Source organism: Strix aluco, chromosome 1 (assembly GCF_031877795.1).
Source record: "Strix aluco isolate bStrAlu1 chromosome 1, bStrAlu1.hap1, whole genome shotgun sequence".
NCBI classification, from domain to species: domain Eukaryota; kingdom Metazoa; phylum Chordata; class Aves; order Strigiformes; family Strigidae; genus Strix; species Strix aluco.
The window spans coordinates 141,410,558-141,433,852 of NC_133931.1; the positions used below are offsets into that span (position 1 = coordinate 141,410,558).

The following is a 23,295-nucleotide window of genomic DNA, read 5'->3' on the forward strand; positions in this document are numbered from 1 at the left end:
CATTTGTTTGACCTGATCAGTTGCTTCTGGTGGTTTTTGAGGTTTTTGTTTTTAAAACTCGATACAATTATTTCAAAATCTGTCTCTGCTGCCCTGCCTTAAGGAAGAATTTTAACTGAACTGAATGGGGACTGTGCTTGAGGTAGACGCATTTGTCTCACCACTGCCCGAAGCAGATAACGTCTTTATTCAGTGAGCAGGGGATCCCCTGTCCCACCCCCCTCAAAACAGACTGATCCTAATCTTTCTTCCTACATTTGCTCCTACCTTTGTAGGCTCAGGCTCCAGGATTTGCTAACATGCTTTTATCAATATGTCCCTAAAGAGATAAATACCTTTAAGGAAGTTGAGAGAAGAGGGATAAAAGCACAAGTGCCAATCAAACCAGCCACCCCAAGCCTGTTACCCTTAAAAGGAGCAGATCTTGCTAGAGCCTGGGGAAATTCTGCAGTAATTACCAGCACACCACGATAACCAAAGACAGCAAAGCATCAGCTATCTTCCGTGTTATCTTTATAATTCACTTCTCTGAGGAAGTTAGGCTCACAAAACACACAAAGATCTTTTACTTGCCTTTGTTTCTACAAACCCCACGGTCATTTAGCAGGCCAAGCATACAACTGCTGTCATGGTGAGCTCTGTTAGATTTATACCTCGGTGGTACATGGCCTGCCATGAAACTGTCTCAATCCAGAATGTCTGCAGAGCATTAATCCCAGCCAGGACTATCTGAGAACTGCCTCAACCCAAGTTCAGGCATCTGTGGTTAAATGATTATGACTTTGCTAATCCAGTTCTTAAATGGGATTAACCTCCATCTATAAACAACAATTTCTGTGACTAAAGGAGACAAAATTGGGGCTGGTTTACATCAGAGTGCTGCACATATCTGTGGGAGAGGACAAGGGAAGGAGAGTCCACCACTCTTCTGCTGCTTACCGGCAGCTCACAATAACAGCAGCTCAAGTTGAAAATGCAAAAACAAAACCCCAAAGCCCCGTAACTTTTGTAGGAGTGTGTTATCAAAGCACAGAGACATTTGCCTGCTGGCACCTGCACGGAACAGTCCTGTCTCTCTGTAGGAGCTGCCTGACACACAAGGAACACACAGCACAGTCTCTATTCAGCATACCTACCCCTTCTCTCCTTCACATATCAGACTTCGCATTGTATTTCAAGTCGTTGTATATACCAATTCCACTAAAAAAAAACCCAGGTGGTGATCAAGAAAATCTTGCATGAATTTAGCACTCAAAATGCTTGACACATTTTTATTCCTCTTGCAACCAGTTGCTGGGTTGCTGGTCATGAGAATGTCACATTCACTTCTGCACTGTAGCAGGAACTACACATAACACTGTTGGATATTATTTCTCTTCCCCAGCTACAGTAACAGAAGATAAAAAAGAAGCACAGAACCTTGTGCTGGGGCCACTGCATGGCCCTCAGAGAAGAGCAGAAAAGAGCAGAGACCAGGCCAGCTGTGCCATGAGTGCCAGCAGCCAAGCTGTCCTGGCACAGCCCTTCCCCAGATGGAAGGGCAGAAAGGCCATGCCAGCAGCCCACTGCACCCACCTAAAACCTGCCCAGCCTTGCTATCCAGGGCACATGTACACTTTCCTCAACACTGCCAGCTTTTTTCTCACTGTCTTAAAATGCCACCAGTCCATTACTTCCCTCCTTCATTTCCTCCTCCTCATCCTCTGCCCAACGTCAGCCAGCACCTTTCCCCTCTCCTGCCCCTTCCAAACCCCAGTTCTTGCTACTCGTCCTGCCTCCCATTACTCTCTCCTGCCCTCGCTGTCATGCTGCCCACTCCCCTCCCCTCAACATGCCCTGACATGTGAAAAAGTTAAAAATCACATGGAGATGTCTATAACCACTTGTTCACTCTTGTACCACAAGACTGAACATAGATACAATTCTTTCCCTGCGGCCTCTGACTCCCCCCTTGGCCTTACTGTATCTTACTTCCAGTTTAGCCAGTCTCGACTTACTTTCTTGATGTTAGTTAGTACACTTTTGAGCACAGGGTGAATACACGTTATTGTTAACAACTACAAAAAGACCGCAACCATCCCAGGCTTCCTTAAAAAAAAAAAAAAAAAAAAAAAAAAAAAAAGACAATAATTTGCTATCTTTAAAAAGAAAAAAAAAATGCTAACACAGCTACAGTGATATCAAGTAGCAGTATTCCTTGATGCTGAACCTTCAAGCCTGGACTACCAGTGCTCTGCTTCTCTCACACCTAAGCACATTCATACAGACACTAGCACTGTTTTCTAACACCACACATGCTGCTCAAAGCCACAGTCTCCGGACACGTGTTACCCCACTGACCAGGATGTTATGTATCAGCCAACACTCTCAACTATCTGACTTGGGGATGAGGAGCAGGGGAGGCAAAAATCTGTTGCCAATCTCACAAAATGGCCCTGTATAATGTTAAATGTTTAGTCAATGTTTCTTCAAACACACATAGGCTGGTCAAAGTCAGCCAAAAGTAGCCTAAATAGTTTCCAAACAGAAACCTATAATGAATTAAACACTCACAGATGACAAATCTTTTTCTTGAAAAGTATTTAAGCAGTACAACTTAGGACTGATCTGAGCTCCCTTTCTTAGAAGAAAAATATCCAGATAGCGTACACAACTACAGATTTTGAAGGGACCTGTTGATTAGCATTACTTTAACTAGTTACCCTCATTTCTTGAATTAACACGGGCTATCAAAGACTCACTACTTCATTAGTTTTGCTGCAACATTCACTGCCTTCATTACTTATCTCTTCTCATAAGCATTATGTTCCACTGATTTCATTCCACAGCAGGAAGAAGAAAAGCACTACATACTTTCTGTAATGCTGTGGGGGTTTTTAACTATGTCCTCTTATTTTACTATGGTGTTAAGATTCTGGAAACCCTGGTTTTTTTCTCTTTTTCTTTAATGAAATATTATTAAAATGAATTTTTCATTGCATATGAACTACCTCAGGGTTTTGTTCTGGGTCCCACCACCTCACTATTAAAAGAGTGAAGTGTGGGTGCTAACATCCACAAGAGAGTTACTCAGCTAATCATCGATAAGATCAGACACCTCCAATTTCTCACATCCACAACCTGTTTCATACTGGGCAACCAGACAAGTACTTTGAGTGTGCAATTAAGGCTAAGACCATAAATTGCACTCTACCATCTCTGAACTGCTCAGACGAAGCCATGCATTTTCTGTGGACCATGTTCTAACAAAATGAATCACTGACTATTGAACCAAGCTACAATTACTAAATCACCTCACTCTTACACAGAAATAACTTGCAGCTTGAAAAAGCAAAATCCTAACCTGGTGAAGTATTTTAAAGAGATCAAATAATAAAAAAGGCATACACATCATCTGTAAGTACAGTCAGTCTTCATCAGTTATATAACTTTGTTCTACATGAGTATTTCTGTACAAAAATACATGCCACATCTTTGTTATTATATAGTTGTGCAATAAGTTTTGCCCTACAAGTTACAAGAAAGTTATCATAAGCAACTTCACATTAGAACTTCACTTTCATAAAGTCCCTGCATTTAAATCACTGTGAAAAATCACTTTTCACCTTATAAAGGGCACATAGAAAAGTGCTAACAAATTCCAGTGGCATTATTTTACAAGCGCAAGCTTTCTTTCTTCCAGGGACTAGGAAAGGTCACTACCACTAGCAAGGTGGTAAAGATAGTTTCAGAAGAAAAAATAATGACTTAAAGGAGGTAAAACTTAAACTACCCTTCAACATCTTCAATATGAAGTGGCCAGTGCTGGTTTTACCCCATTGTGCCACCACTGAACAGGCAGAAGTTGACGTCAAGATTGACAAGAGTTCAGGTACCTAATGAAGGACATATGAATCCCTGTTCAAATACAAATGGAGTGACTGGATTGTGAATATTTTTCGGTAGCTGTAACCCTCCAATAGATTTCACTGATGTTGTAAATACTGCATTTTGGGGTGGGTGGGTGGGGGTGTCCCTATCTTAAAAAGACTTACGTTTGAAAAACATGTCTTCTATCAGCCATACCATTACTTAAGTTAAACAGTTGCAACAAAAGCAAAAAGACAGAACTCCCCTTGCCAACCCAAGGGCGTTATTTCTTTTCCTGTTTAATCTCGAAAAGAGTAGCAAAATGCCTCAAATGTTATGAATATAATGGTCCTGCAAAGAATTTTAATAGCACTAAAACTCATATTTACAAGGACCAAGAACTTAGAGTATGATCTGTCTCCCAAATTACTCAGAGATGTTTATGATAATTTCACCTTTTTGTGCAAGATCACACTGAAGTGAACCGCCAACACAGAGGTCCCCCAGACTCACAACTGGCTTTGTCAGAACATCTGTACACACCTTCTGCTCGCCCACCACCAGGTTTGCAGAGTGCCTGTCTTGTATTTCACTTGGCCTTGAAACTGGCTGATATAAGTCAGCTCAGCTAGTTAATTAAAACCTACACTTCCCTTGAAACTAGCTTGCTTCACTAATGATGCCAAGACAAACATTTCTGTTGGCTTCCTCAAAAGTTTGCAATTGTTCTTACATGGATGTAGCTTAAGAAGCCAGAAAGAGATAAATTCAATGTTACTGGAAACTACTCCCCGTTCAAAACCTTCATTACAAGGAAGCCATTATGAATTTCACAGTTTCAATTCCAAATGCAGTGTTATTCAGGTCTTCTTATTAATTTAAAGAGTAAGATCACAGACGACTATGATTTTACAGATATTAACTCAGTCCCTTATTTACATCTTTAATAGAAAAAAATTTTCCCTCTTCTCCAAAAAGGAGATGATGCTCTACACTTCAAAGACAGAACACTGGAGGATAAATACCATGATTCTGCAACAGTTTCAAACCTACCTGACTTCAGGAACACCTTTAACACTTATTCACAAGTTTAAGTTCTTTCCAAGATCAAGGTGTTAAATGCCACAGAGATGCACTTATCAAAAAGAGTGAAATAGAGGTACCACACTCTTGCATATTTCCAGATTAAGCTCTCATTAGATAGATGACTAAGAAAGCTACATTCAGGTAAGTACAAACAAGAAATTACTGTATTTATTTAAACTTTCTCAGTTTCAGTAAACACTAGAGGCTTCAGGATATTTTTTTAGTATAAAATTCTCCCTGTTTGGTCTATCCCAGACTTGCAAAAATTCCTCAGCTGCAAACAGTTTATTTCCCCCATCAAATTGCTCTAAGTGCATGAAGCCATGAAAAAAAACCCTGAAAAACACAGGCCACATAAATATCACAAGAAGGTCATGAAACTGCAGTCTTTTTGGCCCATGGGGAGACAGCTCTATCGGGCTGACAGTGCTCTATTGGCACTCTGCTGCTGCTCAAATCAGGCCTGTGTACTTCCCACTCAGCAACTGATTGATTGCAATTGCTGCATTACCACACAAGGACAACGGAGTCCAAAGCCAAGGTAAAGTATCATAGGTCACAGTCCAAAGTTTAAACTACTGTGGACTTCTAAAGCCTGCAAGCACAAAGAAGTTCACATTAATCTTAACAACGGCAAATTACGTATTAGGTATGTAAGCAAGTGGTTAGCAAAACCAAGTATCGAACAGGTTTATTTAAATGAAAGCTGCCTCAGGAAATAAAGGCAACAAGTTTGGGAATGCACAACAGGCAGCTGGAAGGCATAGAAAGCAGCATCTGCTGACTTAACACCCTGGTTTAGCACACACTAGCCTCTTTACACAGGCGCCCCTCACAAGGAAGCGAGGCAGTCTTCATGGGAGTTCCTGAAGAAAATAGGAATTTGTAAAAACTGCTTCTTCATAGGATATGCACCCTGATCCCAGGGACACCACTCCAGAGTGTTACAACTGCAGAACCTGTAAGAAGCAGTCAGAGGACATTACTGCAAGAAGGACTGTATAAAAAAGGGGGTCACAGAAGTTCAAAAGCAGCCTGCTGAAAATTAAAGCACAAAAACCTCCAAGAACACCACAACCAACAGCATCCATTCACTGCTGCAAATCAGCACATGTGAAACTCCATTTTACAACGCAAACTCTGCGAGACACAAGAACTCAGAGCTTTGTCATATGAGAAAATGGTATCTTGCTGGGTGATAAGGTATATATGGTATTTCAGATAACCTATACAGAAACAAATCTGTGCTTTGGTCTTACAGCAAACGGGAGAGTAGAATGTTTTTTATATAAGCAAACAGAAGAGTAGAACATTTTTCTATGTGACACTATTACTGAACAATCCTGTTACATCCTTGCAAGCTGCCACTATTTAATTCAGACTACGAACTCTTAGAAGTAATGGCCATCCCTTACCTCCCATTGCCCAGCCAAATAGGGTTCTGATTACAGCTCCACATGTACTAATTTAATACATAATTACTAAAAGGATTTCAGGTTAAAATGGTAGCTCAACAACACAACTGAGTAGATCATTTGGCATTTTCAGTTTTTAATTTAAAAACCAAAAAGCTAAGTAAATGGAAACAGAAGGATTTGCAAATCTTCTGAAAATATCTTTCATTTAAAAAAAAAATTTGTGATATAACCATATGTAAGAAAAAGATATTTCAGATATGGACAAGGGAAAAGAGAAAGAAAGCATGGAGTTCAATCATGGATCTAGAATCTTTAAAATGTTCTAATTTCTGCAATTAAGTTAATTATTGCACACTAGTAAGTGACCACAGTGCTCCTCAGTTGCTGAAAGCAACCTTTGGATCTGTCATGCTGTCTTCAAAGAGGCAATTAAAGTGAAAAATGAGAGTATGCATAACTTTCTAGTGCCATATATTATCCATAAATAACACAACACACAAATAAGAACAGAAGTTCTCAACCCAAACACTTGATCAACTTAGTCATGCCTTCATCTGTTTATTTGAAAATAAATTATTTTGCTACTCTTGTGGTCCTTATTACAGACAATTTACTGCCTTAAGAAGTTTTCCCTTGCCACAAATTAGAAGAACTTTCCATTCCTCTGTCACCAAAATAATTTGCATTAACCAAGGTTGGATAGTATCAAGCATGCTAGGTTAACTGCGAGATAGTGGACTGATCAAGCAACTGATCTGTTTCTTTGTTCCTCAGTGAGGCAATCTGGTTGACCAGAACTTGCCTGAGGTTGCCCTAAGAGTTGCTTTCTTGCTTGACAACAATCTACAGTACTGTAAACCAAGTGCAGAATTTGTGAAATCCTTTATTGAAGAGATTTAAAAAAAAAAATAAATCATATACTGTAAGTGTTCTCAGTGGGAAGCTTGAAGGTCATATGTAGCCTGTGAGGAACATCACAGCTCCCTTCCCATCCTCACAAGGCATGTGAGCTCTCTGCCTGCCAGCCTGCATTCTTGTCACTTTCCCAAAGCTCCTCACTCCAGCAGGCGAGCACAACTAGCATCCTCTCTCAGCAGAGAAATTCAAGCTGTATCCTTTCCTGGTCCCATCAGAAGCGGTGCTGATCATACAGCCCAGTCCACGTGGGCCTCCTCAGACCTTTGGCACAGCTAAACAACAGGCTACCACCCACAGCTGGTGGTTGCCTCTGGCAGAAGGGATGGCACCTGATCAATCAGTTTTTAAGCCATCTCCCATGCACCCCTCCTCCAAAAACCCAACCAAAACTCCAGCAGCAACTACAAAGCGGGGAGCTGTGTAGGAGGGTATAACCGTTAATTCATCAAGAGAATATTACTGTGCACCGTGACTGCAGACATCCTCATAATATTCTCGGTAGCTCATGTCTCAATATAAAAAGTAATGCTGTAAATCAGATACTTAATTTCTATTCAAACGGAACGTAATTGCTGGTAACTAGCTGCAGAGCTACAAATGTCATAAAGGCATCTCGTGATCTTTCAGATGTAGTGAACTGCAAGTACACTTCATGTGCTGTGATGCTTTTCCAGTTATGTTAATGAGTTTTTATCTGAAACATACAATTATTGCTGCAACCTAATGCAATAATTAATGGTTACTTTTAATAACTAAAATATTCATTAATCAAATCAACAGATCAGCAGAGTGCTGGAAAGGTCCCTTAGAGAAGGAGGGGGAAAAAAAAAGTCTGCTGCTACTTTATTTTATTTTACTTTTTAAATTGTGAGACGTAGTCAATTTTTAAGCATTTGAAATGTTAATATCTTGCTTGCAACTTCTAAGTGCAAATATACTTAATGAAGCTTGAAATAGAGAAAAATTAGAATGCCATTTTCACAGAATTTCCCAACATTTAATTCAAGTCAAATAATCTCATGAGGTGCCACTGGAGAGTGTTAAATAAAAGGCCCATTCACACTTAACAGTCAAGCACACAGGACATAACATATATTATTAGTAATCTCTAAAATTATCCCATTTCAAGAATGAAATGAGTATTTTCATTCCGCACCACACTACAATGTTTCTTTTGTCTGAGAGTTTTAAAAACTCATATACTGTGGAAAGGCACTCACCTGTAATTCACCCAAATTGGGGAAGGCCCCCAAAATTAATTAAGAGGAAAAGAAGTCCAAAATGTAAGGATATTATTCTATACTGAAACAATGATAAAACCACCTTCGTGGCACGCAGCAATGCCCCCAAACACACGCACTGGCACTATGGTCTTTTTAATCCCTTTTGTAGGCCCTGACTACAGCTGGTGCCCGCCGCACGAGCGGTAACACCACAGCGATGTTGGCAGAGCCGTCTAATGGGGACACAGCAAGAGCACCTCAGAAGGACTCCGCTTGTTGCCATAGTTGTATCACCTCCCCAGATAACAACTGAGGCCAATAAAAACACTCTTGCCTGCATTGCTGCGATCCCCACCCCCCACCCCCGAGGTGAGCTGGTATGGGGATGTCTGCTGGCGAAAGCGTTTTTCATTCCCTGCGCTGACAGACTGTAGAGAAAGGAGGGAAAAGAGCTGGCGGGTGCTTTCCAGAGCAGACATGCAGATTTTCTGGGTGTTCAGTCAAAAACCTCGTTTCCAAAATTCACACATTTCTCCACTCTCTAAGGTCATACATATCATTACCCATTACATTTGGAAGCTGACAAAAAAGAAAAATGAGGAGCATTCATCTTGCATTCAGCATTTTGCCAAAATTACCAGGAAATAATTTTTGGAGTTGGCAATGGATTGATTGAGGGTTTAGTCGGTTTCTATGAGAACTCAGGCCTGGCCTGGGTAAATCCATTGGGAGGTTTGACCTTTTTTGGGCAAAACTTGGTAACCAGTAGTAGAAGAGCAATCTTTACATAAACCACAAGTCTGTGCTTTTTCAAATTAAGCCTGTGAGGCAAGTGCATGCTTAAATCTATATTCTAGGATAAACAGTTTTGCATAAAGCAAGCAGTTATTTCAAAACCTGCTAGTTATCCTATTAAAAAAAAGAAAATTTATAGACTTGTGTTTTGCCTTTTTATTATTATTACTCAAATACTCAAACCCTTGTTCTCATCTAGTTTTAATAATGAAAACCCGGCTAAACATTCCAAAATAAATAAAACCTAGTATTACTTTAAATAAAAGTTCAAAATATATATCTTGACAGTTCTGATGCTTGAGGGTTTTATTTCCCAAAGTAGTAATGATCTCCAGGAGTTAAAATAATATGATTATATCCCAACTCCATAGCCAGCTAAACCACAACTGAACTGCAGTGGCACATATTTCATTTGCAATGTCAGAAGATCTCCATTTCAGACTATCAACATAGCACTAAATTTTCAAGTGTCATTGAAAACAGGCCACTTCTAATTTTAGCTGGAAACACTAAAACGAACCACTACAGGCAGCGCAGCTAGTATTTTACAAGTTAAACCTCTTCATCTTTACCAGGAATCAAAAAGGAAAGCTTTTTACTGTAAGTTATTTACTGTGTCTTCACTCCTCTGCAAACAGTGGTTGCAGGATTTTTTGGTTTATTTTGAGGGAGGGTTGTATTAGAAGGGAACAATACATATTTTTCCTGTGAATCACTAAAATTGCTATAAGGTTATCTTCTAGGCTACTACTTTGCACTGTCTTGTAGGAGACAGACTGGATTCCTATCTTCACTTCCTGCTGACAGGATCAGGGAATGTATAAAAGTAAGCAATTTCTTGTAAAGAAGAAGGAAATGGCATCATTACTTCGTGTTACTCCAGAGAAGCTCCCTCCAGAAGATGGCAACCATGCCTGGTGTAGCCAGAGAGCGGTGGAACAAGGACAGGAATGAGCTGAAGAAGAATGCCAGGTGCTCACATAACCTTTATTTCCTGAAATGTCTTTCCCAAAATGCATTTGGATATACTGTGTCTTACACAATTATTTTATTTCATTGGAAATAATTTTACCACCAATGTGCCTTATCCAAGACTATGAGCAACTCCACATTTGTCACCAGTGCTACACATGAAACATCCAACAACAAGCATACCCCATGGGGAACAAGAAACACATACATACACATCGCCTATATCAGTACATTCCTTGCAGGGAGTAGGGGGTGCAGTTGTCCCTCTCTCCAAGAGGAAGACATCATCACTGAAAACAATGCACACATGTGAACCTAATACCGTGAGATGAAAAATCTACTTCTCCGCAAACAAATTGACAATAACCTTCAATAAAAATAGTTATCCCAAACCCCACCTTTTAAAAGTCTAACACTCAACCATTGGAATAACAAGGGCTGGTACGGACAAAATTTTTAAAGTACTGTTAACCATCAACCTTGAGCAACAAGACTATTTTGCTTGCCCTTAAGTACTAACAGTGGAGCAGTTTTGTGCCTTTGATATCTGTTCTTGAAAGAATTTCAAATTGTCTTCTCTTGAGAACTAGCAAAGGTGAAATAGATTATTTCCCACACTGAAGTTAACACTTCAGTTCCACTATCTCCAGCCACTGGAAGCCAAGTGCAGTAAGTGGTTTGGTGCCCTCCACTGAGGCTACCTCAGTCCAGCTCCTAGAGAACAAGAGTTTGCAGAGCAGGGAAGAGGTGAAGTTTGATCGAAACTGGACCCTGTCATTCGCAGTCTCACCACAATGGTCTGAATTGATATAACACAAAGATAAAACTGAGCTTTTGCCCTCACACAACCACTCATGAACTCAGGGTTGTGGAGGGATGCGAGGAGACATCTTCTGTCCCAGGGAGTGCTGTGACAGTTTTCACGGTAAGAAAACTTCCAAGTTTTCAGCACGGTCAAATGACTTTTTCCTCATCATTAAGCCCAATGCCGATTTCCACACGCTGACTCACCCTGGCGTGTCATCCGCAGGGGCAGGAGAGCTGTAATTCACAGAAAGTCGCTTTTAACTCTTAACTCCACCAGACAGGGAGTGGAAACACCCTTCCCACAACGGGCAGCGGCGGCCACTCCTTCACGGGGAGACACAAGCGCAAAGAAACGCCTCGTACCAGTCCTTCGCAGAAGCCTTCGCAGAAACGAGACATTCAGCTCTGACGTGATGGACACACCACCGAGGCCGGGCCGTTAGAGTGACAGGGATCCGTTCGCACTGGATTTACCACAGTCTCTGCAAGCCCCCCCCGCCCTGCCGTGCAGGGGCCGAGAGGCGCGGGCAGGGCGCTGCCACCCGCCCAGCCCCGCCGCGCCCCCGCCTGGCGGCAGCGGGAGAGCAGCCCCGGCCGCCACCGCCGCCATTTCCCCTCCCGGGCCCCGCCGAGGTGCGGAGAGGCCGGCGGCTGCCGCTCGACAGACCTTATTTCACCTCCCGCAACAGGAGGGGGTTCGAGCCCCTTGTCACCGTCCCGAGTTTTCTCCGCACAAGGCGCCGGCGGCAGCCGCGGTGTTTCCCCTGCCGTTTCTGGCAGGCACATAGCCCCTCAGGTGCTCTACGCCAGTGGTGACGGGAAGGATGGTAGGGAGGTACCACATTTAATATCAGTAACAATAACAACAACAATAATAAAAATAATGTAAACATTTGTTTCTGTCAGGTGAAGCCAGAGCAGTCAGAGCAAGCGACTGCGGAAACGGGAGTGTGACAACCCACCATGGAAACATGGGGCACTGCAAGTGCCACATGGAGGCCCCTGCTCTGTGACTGCGGGCCACTCTGTTTTGAAATGGGGTACACAGAACGGGTTCCCTGATGAACGTGGCAGATAAACTGGTTCACCTTCACAGGAGAGTGGGGCATGCAGCAGCCTCAGCCTTTCTTGCCACTTGGTACCATTAAAACATTCCTGTTAGAACTTACAGTATTATCCACTGCTTAAATACTAAGGATGTCACTCTTTAGCTGTTTCTTTCCTTCAAACCTGAGATACTTTTTCTACTTCCAATAGCTCTGATGTAGAGAAACCCCAAATTACATTGATTTAAGCTAAGCCTCAATGTCTCTTAAAGACAAGACTTAAGGCAGGGGAAAAAAAGAAAACGTGAATGATACGTTTAAAATAGAAAATAAATTCAGATAAGCCTAAAATGTTGACATTAAGTAGAGATTTAAGGAAATCAATGAGCTTAATAAAGATGTTCTAAGGCCAACACATGTTCTTACACATTCTATTTTTACTTTATTATGCCAATCAAAAACATGCTGTGTTCCACAAATAAAAATGAGTTTCCCAGTGTGAACACAAAGGAAATGCAGTAAGTACACCGATTCCTTTAAAATTATAATACTCTCTTTGCCCTCACATAGAATTTGAATATAGATTTATTAATCAAATAGTCACACCAATGAATACAAAGCTAATAACTTACCGTTAAAGTATATACAATGAAGACAACAGGAAGACTATTCACTAAAAAAGCTCACAAAACATTACATGTAATTCTTTAGCTTTCACAGTTTTGCCTAACATTCACGTTAAGCTGAAGCATCTGTACTTCCTTAACGTTTCATGTAATAAAAAGCAACAGAAGGGCACTGCGCTTCTGGCAGGTGAAAATGGTGCTCCAGGTTCATACAAGTGGAGCTTGGAAAGGCTTCTCAGCAGAGAAGGCTCATTTTCTGCTCAGGAACACCTAAGAGGATCAAGCAATCTAATAAATGCACTGATATGTTAAAAATCTGTTTTACTTAAGTTAGGGTAAGATAGAAAAGAATGCAGACAAGCAATGCCTCACTCCTAGTTCAGTACAACTTCAGAAGGTAGTACTGCTCTTTCGAAACAGTGTTAAATTTGCTGTATTTACAAGTCTGTAGCCATTTGAAAAATGGATTATTCAGAAATCACCAAAACATCAGTTCTTTTGCTCTTATGTATTACAACTCATTAGAATCAAGAACCTGGAAACAGGTAGGGGGGAAAGGAGGACATCAGTGATGTTGAAAACTCAAGCAAGGCCCTCTCAGATCGTGATACATAAATATCTGCAGTATATATACACACCTTTCCTGTATCTCAGAGAGGCACATTCTTCTAAACAATCCAGCTGCTAATTTTACATTTAATTGCTGACAAAAAAAATTACTTCCTAAAATGATGTTTTAGTACCTTCTAAATTCTACTATTGTTACTACTAAACAGCAATTAACTGTTAGAAGTTGATAGCATTATCCATTATTACAGCAATAAATCTTGATATTGTTTTTATTCTGTACTGTTCTTCCTCTGATCAACAGCCAATTATGACATAAAAAGCACAGCATACTTTATCAAAATTATTTAAGGCATATGATAAAATGGAGACATTTAGCAGATAAAGGTTCTGATGCGAATTTAAGGACAATTTAAACTGATGAATTTGGCTCAAAGTTTATTCAGCTATGCTGTTACTTACTCTGTTGGAGTTTTTTTTTTAAAATTCTCTAAAGAGCATTAAATAATTTGGCCCCAAAAGACTACCAAGTCAATAGGAAGACACTTTCAACTTTAAAAATAATTCTTTTTCGGAACATATTTCAATAATTATCTTACAAATGTAATTGCACATAGTATTAGAAAAATAACATCACCTTTCCAAGTATGCTACTACATGAAACAGCAGATAGTTTCCCATTTGTAGTCTGTTTCTCTCTTCTAAAGAAATAGCTTAAAAAGTTTAACCAAACTCTTTAAAATGTTTCCATCGAACACTTACTTTGAAAAGGTATGGCCTATTAAAAGGGTACTTGTTCAGAAGAAGAGCTTGTTTGGTTTGCTGTTTCTAAACAAACTAATGAAAGAATCCAACTGGCAAGCAAATCTTTCTCCAGGTTCAACAGACACTTGCATATCAGCATTAGGACAATGTAACTGCATTCCTGCTGGGATTAATTCACAATATTTAACTAAAGTTGCTTTGAACTCTCTTTGTATTCAGGACCAACATGGAGTAAATAAGTGTGGTGGCTGGATTACAAGAGAAATTAAGACCACCACCAAGAATACTCTCCTCCCCCAAAGCATTTTTCCCTGCCCCTCCCAATAAACCTTTTTCTATTCCCTACTCTTGTTTCTAAATACATCTACTAAGTGAAATATCTCCCTCTCCATTCAGTTTGGATTTTAGCAGCTTTTAATATTCATTCCTTAATGCAGTGTGCTCATCCCTTGCTCTACAGAGTGGTATTGATTTGCAGTGAGAAGCAGAAAAATGCCTAGTAACTCCTCTGTAATTTATTCTAGCTCTAAAGCTTTTCACTACAGTCAGTAGACTACCTAATAGCCTAGTCAAAATGAAGACAAACATCTTCTATGACAGAAAACTGTGGGGAAGGTGGCATGAATTAGAGTATGGAAATAAACACCTTAAACAAACTACCTCAGTGGGAGACTGACATTGTCTGTCTGCCAACGAACTGCAGACAAGATGCTTAGAAAAGCCCCTTAACAAAGAAAAAGCTGCATATTGTTCCAGGGTTCCCATGTCAGCACCACCCTTGAAGCCAGAAACATTAATAACTTTTCTTCTTTCTGGGGAGGAGAAGCGAGTTGAAATAAAAACAAACAAAAGTATCTAAAGAAGACTGCTTTTACTGCTAGCTGAAATTTGTCCATGCCAAGTACTAATGTACAGTGCTGTGGCTGAAGGTTTCTTGTTTTTGTTTTGAAAGGGATAACAGAGTCCTACAATTTGGCTGAATCATAAGAAGCTTCAGACACTCCTTACCAGAGGCTCTCCACTGCATCAGCTCAGAAGCCAAGCTTGCCAATTTGATGAGGTGGTGAGCCTTGCTTACACTTTTTTCTAATTAGATCTACCTTTTTCTCCTTTACATACTTGGAAAACACTTTACTAAATTTAGTAACAAATGTACCAGACTGACAGCTGCCAAAATATGCCCTTTGTATTGCCTTGGTACGCAGAATTTCAATATGAGCAGTCAAAATGTAAGTTTTTCTATTGTTATATCACTGGTTTAAACACTTTCCAGCTTCCAAGTCTGAAGGCATGTACTGACCTATCATTCCAATACAGGACAACAAGACCCAAGTACTCCAACAACCTATTGCAATCTGACTTCAACAGAAAGAAATCCGGTGGAGTGGGCTGTAGAAGGCAGGCACAGGAAGGTACAACATGCTCTAACATCCCTCAGTCTAAATCATCAGTGGACTAGGACAGAGGTGGGTGACAGGAGGCAGACTGCACTACAGTCATGATGCAGCCTGAGGTAGTGTCTGCTAGAAAGACAATAGTCCATTCTCCATGTCCATGCAATAAATGGCCTTCTCTCCACAGCCCAGCTAAGATTATAAATCAGCATGTTTTGCAATATTAAAAGCCACTCCAGCTGCAAAGGAACCAAGATCATAAATTCTTTTCAATGCACAGCATCAGGCAGTAGCAAGGCTTTCCTGAGAATGTTAGACAGCTGTAAAATAGCTGCTTCAAATTTAGTTTCTATTACAGGAGATGGAAAAGACCTGTATGAACTATTTAATTAACAGATCATGCCAGTAAGACCTATGAGGAAAAAATTCACCTCTTAACAAGAGGTTTTAACTCTGTTTCTTAAAAAGATTATTTTATATTCTATGTGATGTTTTTGAATTGAATTAAGACAAAAACCTGAGTTGAAGAACATGTCCAGATCTCATCTCCCAGTTGCTATTAATGCATGTCAAGTTATCAGTGATGATGCAGTTTGAGGTATTTGTAAAAAGGATCAGCATGCTAACTAGGGGTCTGGGGAATCCACACACTAGCTCTTCCTTACACAGGCATGAAAAAGGTCATTTCTAATCAGTTTCTTTTCTCATATGACGTCAAATGGCGCTCAATCTCCAGCTGATCACTTAATTTACCAAAAAGGAAAGTAGACTATTTTTTCTACAACTCAACAGCAGCTGTAATTCCCCTCCTGTATTGCCTATGCAAATTACATCTCCACTGTACACTAGACCTGATTATTTAAGAGCAGGTTTGAAGTGGAAGGGGAAAGGAACATTGTAGTATCTGCCATGACCATTAAAGGGCCCTTGAATTCTCTGGCTAATGATGATCAATAGCTGCAATTATTGCTCAGTGCTTTCACTGAGACTTGGACTCTGAATGTGAGAAGAGCAGCATGTTCTGAAATCTGAAGGGATGCCATCAGTAAGAGAACCACAGTGACTTTTCCAGTTATGCTTGACATGAACCAAGAAGGGAGCCTACTAGCTAGCACATTGTCTGGAATAGTGGACATGGGGGACAGTAACAAGCTATGCCACATATCTCTAAGACCGGACCCCTAAGAAGTGAAGCAGATGAGAATTTAATGGACTCTGATCAACAGATTAGGAGATGACATAGAATATTGGATCTTTTTCTGTTTCTTACAGCAAGTCCAGACACAGTTCTGGTCTGCAGCATAACCAAGACATTCTAGATCTTGTTTTCTGTCCAGGTATAAAGATCTTCGTATAACAAGGAGCAGCTTCATTCCTCCAGGTTTAAAGCAAAGATGAAAAAGGATTATCTCCAAGCAACTGGAAAAACACTGCACACAAAGTATTGTTTTAGCCTACCATCACTAATGGTAAAGCTTATCTTAAAGAAAATGATTAAGTACCAAAGTTAATTTTGGGTCAAATTTTAAATAACAGAGTGAGTGTTCTGCACTGGCTAGGATCAAAGGCTACAAGTTCCATTTCAAGCTCAGCCACAGACTGCTTAACAGCCCTGACAAACTCATTTCTTTGCTCAACTCACCTTTTTTTTTTTTTTTTTTTAATGCCTCAACCCTTCTTCTGTTTGCTGTGGATAAAATTAAATGAGATTCCTTATGCTACATTACATTTGCTGGCACAGCTGAGTACCTACAGACAGTGAGATGTGAGCATAACTGTACTTAAAAATCTTGCCATAAACACACTTTTCACAGTTCCAACAAAAACAAAATGCCATTTGCCACATTATTACCAGTAGTATTGATACAGTCACACTCTACAGTGTACCACTGTAAATAAAGACACAACTCAAGCTGTAAGGTACAACACTGGGGAGAAAATGCAAGAGATTCTACCCTGCCAATGTATATAACACTAGTTGCTGCCTGCATCCAAGCATTCAATGATCTACAAGTGCTTGGAGCCACCAAAACAGAGCGATCAGGGTGGGTGGGGAGGATGACACCCAAAACCACCACTACCACCCTGAAAATCAAAAAGAAGCACTCAGTTTGAGTTCACTGTCATGTTCCTGGCAAAATGGCTGCTGAAGCACTGCAGAGAATTTTATAGGCCTAGAGAAGACACTGAAGAAATACAAACAAATCAATGAATACCAGCAGCAAGAGATAAACAGTTTCAAATGCTTCATACAACTAGAATCACTTTGCAGCCAGATTCATTGCCAAGATGAAGACTTGGAAGGCTTCTGTCAGACTGTTTCCAATTACAGTGCTTTTACAGTACGCCTTGATGAGAAAAAACAGTGTATATATAGGCTCATCATCCTTGAGCAGAAAGCACTGAGGTAAGTATAGTTGTTATGGATACGTCTGCATAAGTAATGGGTGTTATTGCATCTAACCTTCAGTTTTCATTTATTTTGTATTGGAGGGTGTGTGGGTGTGTGCAGAGATTTATGTTTTATGTTATAAACTTTCATCTGCCACAAAATCCTGAAGTGTTCTTACACTGTGTGACTAAAAAAATACCTTCAAGTGATGAGTTTAATGTAAAACCAAGGGAATCAAATACGATATTTAGAAGACTTTGAAAGACTTTGAAAAATGCACTGTTGATTGTTCTTTTAATCAGTTCGTGTATTGCTCAGTTTAAGAACTATTCTTTGATAAGCAATGAATATAAGCTGTTTCTCACTGAGTACACACAATTAAACGTGAAGAGTTTTCATGACAGAACAGATACACAACTCATTTGTGTGTTCCTTGTGTCAAGTGACTTCTTAAGCTAAGAGCTGTTTTTCTGGTGACTGATGCTCTAGTGCGGAAAACAACCCACCATCGTTGATGACCTCGCAGTTACTACATGAGGCACACACAAGCTAGAAATACTATCATATTTTATACATTTGCATGCATAAAAAAATAGGAGGTAAGATTCTAAGGACCACTAGAATCAACTATCAGACATAACTCTAAATCTGTTTTGGTATTGATACCAGGTAATATAAGATACACATCTGAAACCAGGTCTGTAGTTTTGTTGGGGTTTTTTATTTGGGTTGGGTTTTTTTAAAGTAAATTTTAATTTCAGTAAGAAAACTCATAGTTACTAATAAGAGATAGTCTGTATTCTAACGGACTATCTATATAATATATATAGACCTCAGTTTGACAGATCTGGAAATCAGTCAAGTGAAAAATCAGATTCCTAGATTTTTATCCCAGTGATGCCAACTTCACAAGTTTGACCTATCGAGACTGTGTATTGAGTTTGGAAGCTATGGGCCTACAAAGCTCAAAGATCGTGGTTTGAAAAGCCCTATTATTACATTAAAACCTTGGCCTTGGACCTCCATTTCCTTTATACCCAAGCTTGAAAAACTTTTTCTCCTCTCCTCACCTGTCAGCAGTCCATAAAGGCAGTTTGTGCTTACATGCATGATTTGGTCAGATGAAAACAAAGAAACAAGAAACAATGCCTTCAGTTCTCTCTTCCAATACTTGGAGCCCAAGAGACTCCAGCAGCCTACAAGAAGAGTTGCAAAGAAGTCACCTTTCAATCTCTTCAACAAACAGCCTTTGAAAAACCCCAAAAATTTTTAGAAACTTTTGCTTCTTTACAATCTCTTAACAAACATCTACTAGGCTAAAACCATGAACAATTTTCAGACACCTGTAACCTGGCCAAATTTGAATCATTTTAATTAAAAAAAAGTCCTCTTTGCCCTCTGTTAAATTCTAAAACTTGCTCCAAAACAGAGATATGGATCATCTGAATGAAATGGGTATCCTTTCTTTAACATTAGGAAAACACATTTTTTCCCTAATTTTCTTTAAAAATCACATGGAAATTTTTATTTAAAATTATAAACAAAGAACGTGTCCAAAAGCAGACATGGAAGACAGAAACGCCAGTCCAAATGGTTTAGAAGTGGAAATGATCTAACATTTTGTCTGGTTTATCTCTAAGGTCTCAAAAGACTGGTTTGCTCATCTAACAGGCGAGCTGCTCTCCGTCCTGACAGTATTTGAGAGTTCAAATGTCTGGCTTGTCTTTTGGTGAAAGTACCTGTTCATTTGGCAGGTCAAATACAGATCCGAATTTTGTTATGGAAGATAACAAAATGTTGGTTTTCAGATTTCCTCTTAAGTTAAAAAACTGCTGCAGAGCTGCTATAAGCAGGTTGGAGGGAGAAGAAAGAAAGAGAGAGACAGAGAATTAAAAACATTTTTTGAAATAGAAAAAGTAAGTTCATTGAGAGGTCTTAGTGCAATTTCTTTACAGATCACAGGTGGCTTGGTATTTTAAAAGTTATCTGCTGAACCGGTATAGAAGGAACTATCAGAAACAAACAGCCTTACTGACAAAACAAGAGCATCTTGACAACATGAACACAGAAGGAGATACTATCCAGCAGAACTTTTCTTTCTTCTGTTATTCCATGTATTTCTTTAACCCCTTTCCTTTACTTTGAAACAAGAGTGGAGAGAATAACCTGACAGATAACTTTGTACATTATCTATTTAATAGAAGCCAATATCTGAAATGGAAAACTAAACTCTTCCCAGTTCAGAATTTCCCATCTTAGGTTGTGTCAGTCTCTGGCACCATCTGCATTTACTTCTTGATCTGTTTTTCCAAATTTCCTTTAACTTTTTGACTGCTCCCTCAGTTTGTTTCTTGCAACACCCATAATTTCAGCTACCTCCATACAACCATCTGAAGCGTTCTTTGAAGTACAGAGTTGACAAAGGGCAATCAGTTCAGACCAAAAGGCAGGAAGTTCTTAAGATGCACGTATTTTCTGATCTCATCTGATGTTTATTTTGTCATCATAATCAGCTGCACTACTACTTCTGCAATATCAGGATCAACTGAACTCCTTTTAATACAAGTCCTGTTCATTTTAATGCTTTAATGAGGTTCCCAAATAATTTGCGACAGAACAGAATTTGCCACCATCCACCTGTGTGGTGGCTGTAAAGGATGAAAGTAATGAAAGAAAATGTGTGTGTGGGGCAGGAACAGACTGATATGGAAGTAGTATTTTAAATAGGATTTTTGGCTGCATGAAGAGATTTAGCTAGGAACTATATTATATCTGTAATTGTAAAATTATGGCACATTCTTCAGAAAAGTACTCAACTTCAATACAGCACTTAAGTCAGCCAGTCAGAAATCAATAGGGAAAAAAAATTTTTGTTTTTGCAGAAATCATTGCTTCAGTTAAAAAAGAATGCTTTTAACACTTAGTTTAGTTGTGTATTTTAACAGCTTATTTATTTGTATATTTTGACTGCACACACACACACAGACAAAACCTTTAAAAAGATCCTAAAAATGTATACGCTCCTAAAACTAGCTCAAGAGCATCAAGAAATTTTAAGCTAAGAATGTCAGCCTACCAAAACAAACAGAACTCGTGAAAACACCAGTCGCAGAAGACTGCTGCATCTTCCAGGTAGCAGTATCCCATGTTCTCAGCAATATCGGGCCATAAGGAACTTTTCACTTCAGTGGATAAGCAGCAGCATTTCTTCCCACCTACCCCCAGCCACATCTCACAACTGTTTCTGGGAGAACTCCCAGTTTCAGGAATTGGTACGTTCAAGCATGATTGCTGCAGTCTCGCTATGCCTGGAACTTCGTGGACCCGACAAGCTACTGGCATTTGGCTCCAAGCTCAACCAGAAAATACTGCTGTACGTGAGAACTGCTATAACTCTTGTTTATTTTACCCATTCTAATGTGTTCTCTCTCTGTCTCTCTCTTTCTCCCCCCTCCAACCTGCTTATAAGTAGCTATGCAGCAGTTTTTTAATTTAAGAGGAAATCTGAAGACCAACAAAAAATATCTTCCATAACAAAATTCGGATCTGTATTTGACCTGCCAAATGAACAGGTACTTTCACCAAAAGACAAGCCAGACATCTGAACTCTCAAATACTGCCAGGACAGAGAGCAGCTCGCCTGTTAGATGAGCAACCAGTCTTTTGAGACCTTAGAGATAAGCCAGATAAAATGCTGGACAGGAACAAAAGGTACAGTAACATTGTGCAAGAGCTGGAGTCTAGGATAAGAACACAAATGGGGGGACAAAAAAGGCCTTTGGAATTTAATAAATTTGCAAAGCCAAATTTAACTCATAAAAGTAATTTGAAGCTGAGCCTAAGATTTTTCCTTCATTTCCCGTGACTTCTGGAAATCACAAGTACATCATACCAACTCAAAACTGCAGAACAAATTATGGAAAAACTGTTCCTGGTTTGATACTTTCCCCATCTTGAGTTTGGAAAGAATGTAACTATGCAAATTCAATTTACAGCATGCTATAGATAGGGATAATTTTCTGCATGTCACAGGGAAAACTGTCTCTTTGTTGCTGTTTCCTGGGTAGGATGTGAGAGAGTGAGCAATAGTATTCGAAACAAAAATGAACTCAGAAAATAAGAGATATAAGAAAGGAACAAGTATTTACAAAACAATTTTCCAGGTATTTTAGATAGTTATTAAGATTGATTTGTTTTCTATGCTATAGCCTCTGGCATAAGCTTAGAAGAACAAATGGCTTGATTCTGAAACCCTTCTTCACACAGTTTAATCTCACTGCCTTTAAGGAGTAATGTACATGATAAGAGGGTAAACAATAGAGGCTCTGAGATCAAATAACTCAGATAGACAGATACTGAAGTGAAAACAGTGTAAGAAAAACTGAGTCAAACTGGTTAACTAGGTACAAATAGGACTGAAGACGTGTTTTTAGAATCCCTGTCATGCGTTACATTCATCTTTTGGGCTGTCAGGCCATGATGACAGCACTGGCAGAAGAACACAGAAGATGAAGTTAGAGAACGCCCTTATCAGATGCTCCCACTCTCTGAAATAATCACGGCAGTAGTGGCAGACAGACGTAGGCTGCACTGTGAAATCAGGCCCTGCCTTCCACAAACTGCAAGCCAGGCAGCACTGCAGCATAGTGGTAACAGTGTAGTAAAAGTTCAACTCTTGAAATAGCTGCCATAGTGGAAAATAGGTACGCTGCACTGGGCCACAGCTACAGAAACAGAACAGAGACTTTACTTTTCAGAATATTACTGCTGTCATGCAAAAGGACTCTGGGGTCAGACCTCTCCAGCGAAGCAGCCAAAAATGGAAGCAATTAATTTGTCATTACTGAGTTTACCAGCCAGGATAAAATGAAGCGTGCAGGAACCATACCCTATGAAGCCTCAGATAAATGGTAATTTGCTCTGTGAAAAGTTCATGACGCAAAAACAAGACCTCTGATACATAATACATTGTGGCTAAGAGAGGACAAGAGTGGCAGTCCCTCTGAGAACAAGCTTCCTTCTGAGTCAGAATTCACTCAAACTTTCAACTAAGATTAAAGTTAAAATTTTTATGTCTGCTTACATTTGTGCTAAGTGATTTCACACTGAAAGGTGATGCAGATGAGAACTTGCAAGAAAATGAGAGCATGTCATTATTAAGGAACAGGAAATAAGTAGCCCAAAAAATAATGTCAAGGAAATGATCATCAGGGATAACAGCGGGCTAATACAAACACTGAGATATATGAGTATGTCCATAAATCTTGTGAGCCCATCAGCTATCACAACCTTGATTTTTGCATAGTGTTTTGTCCCACTTCCATACTTTCCACTCATTTTCCACTTCCTGGGTATTCAACAGAACCACTTCTGTGGGAGTGAGAAAGTCCATATATTTAACCCCTCCATGCGGTTCACGATAGCATGCCACAGCTGC

At 39.8% G+C, this 23,295-nt stretch overlaps 1 protein-coding gene across 2 annotated transcripts in view; it reads right to left on the minus strand.

Annotated features, from left to right (window-relative positions):
• The window catches only part of JAZF1 (JAZF zinc finger 1), a 201,307-nt gene that overhangs the window by 91,673 nt on the left and 86,339 nt on the right, over nucleotides 1-23,295 (minus strand). The window contains exon 1 of one of the 2 annotated variants that reach the window (XM_074838086.1): nucleotides 11,273-11,457. The exons of the other annotated variant lie outside the window; for it this stretch is intronic. Coding sequence (XP_074694187.1) covers nucleotides 11,273-11,285 — 13 coding nt within the window. The 5' untranslated portion in view covers nucleotides 11,286-11,457. Of the gene's footprint in view, nucleotides 1-11,272; nucleotides 11,458-23,295 lie in introns of those variants that run through there. 2 annotated transcript variants of the gene reach the window in all.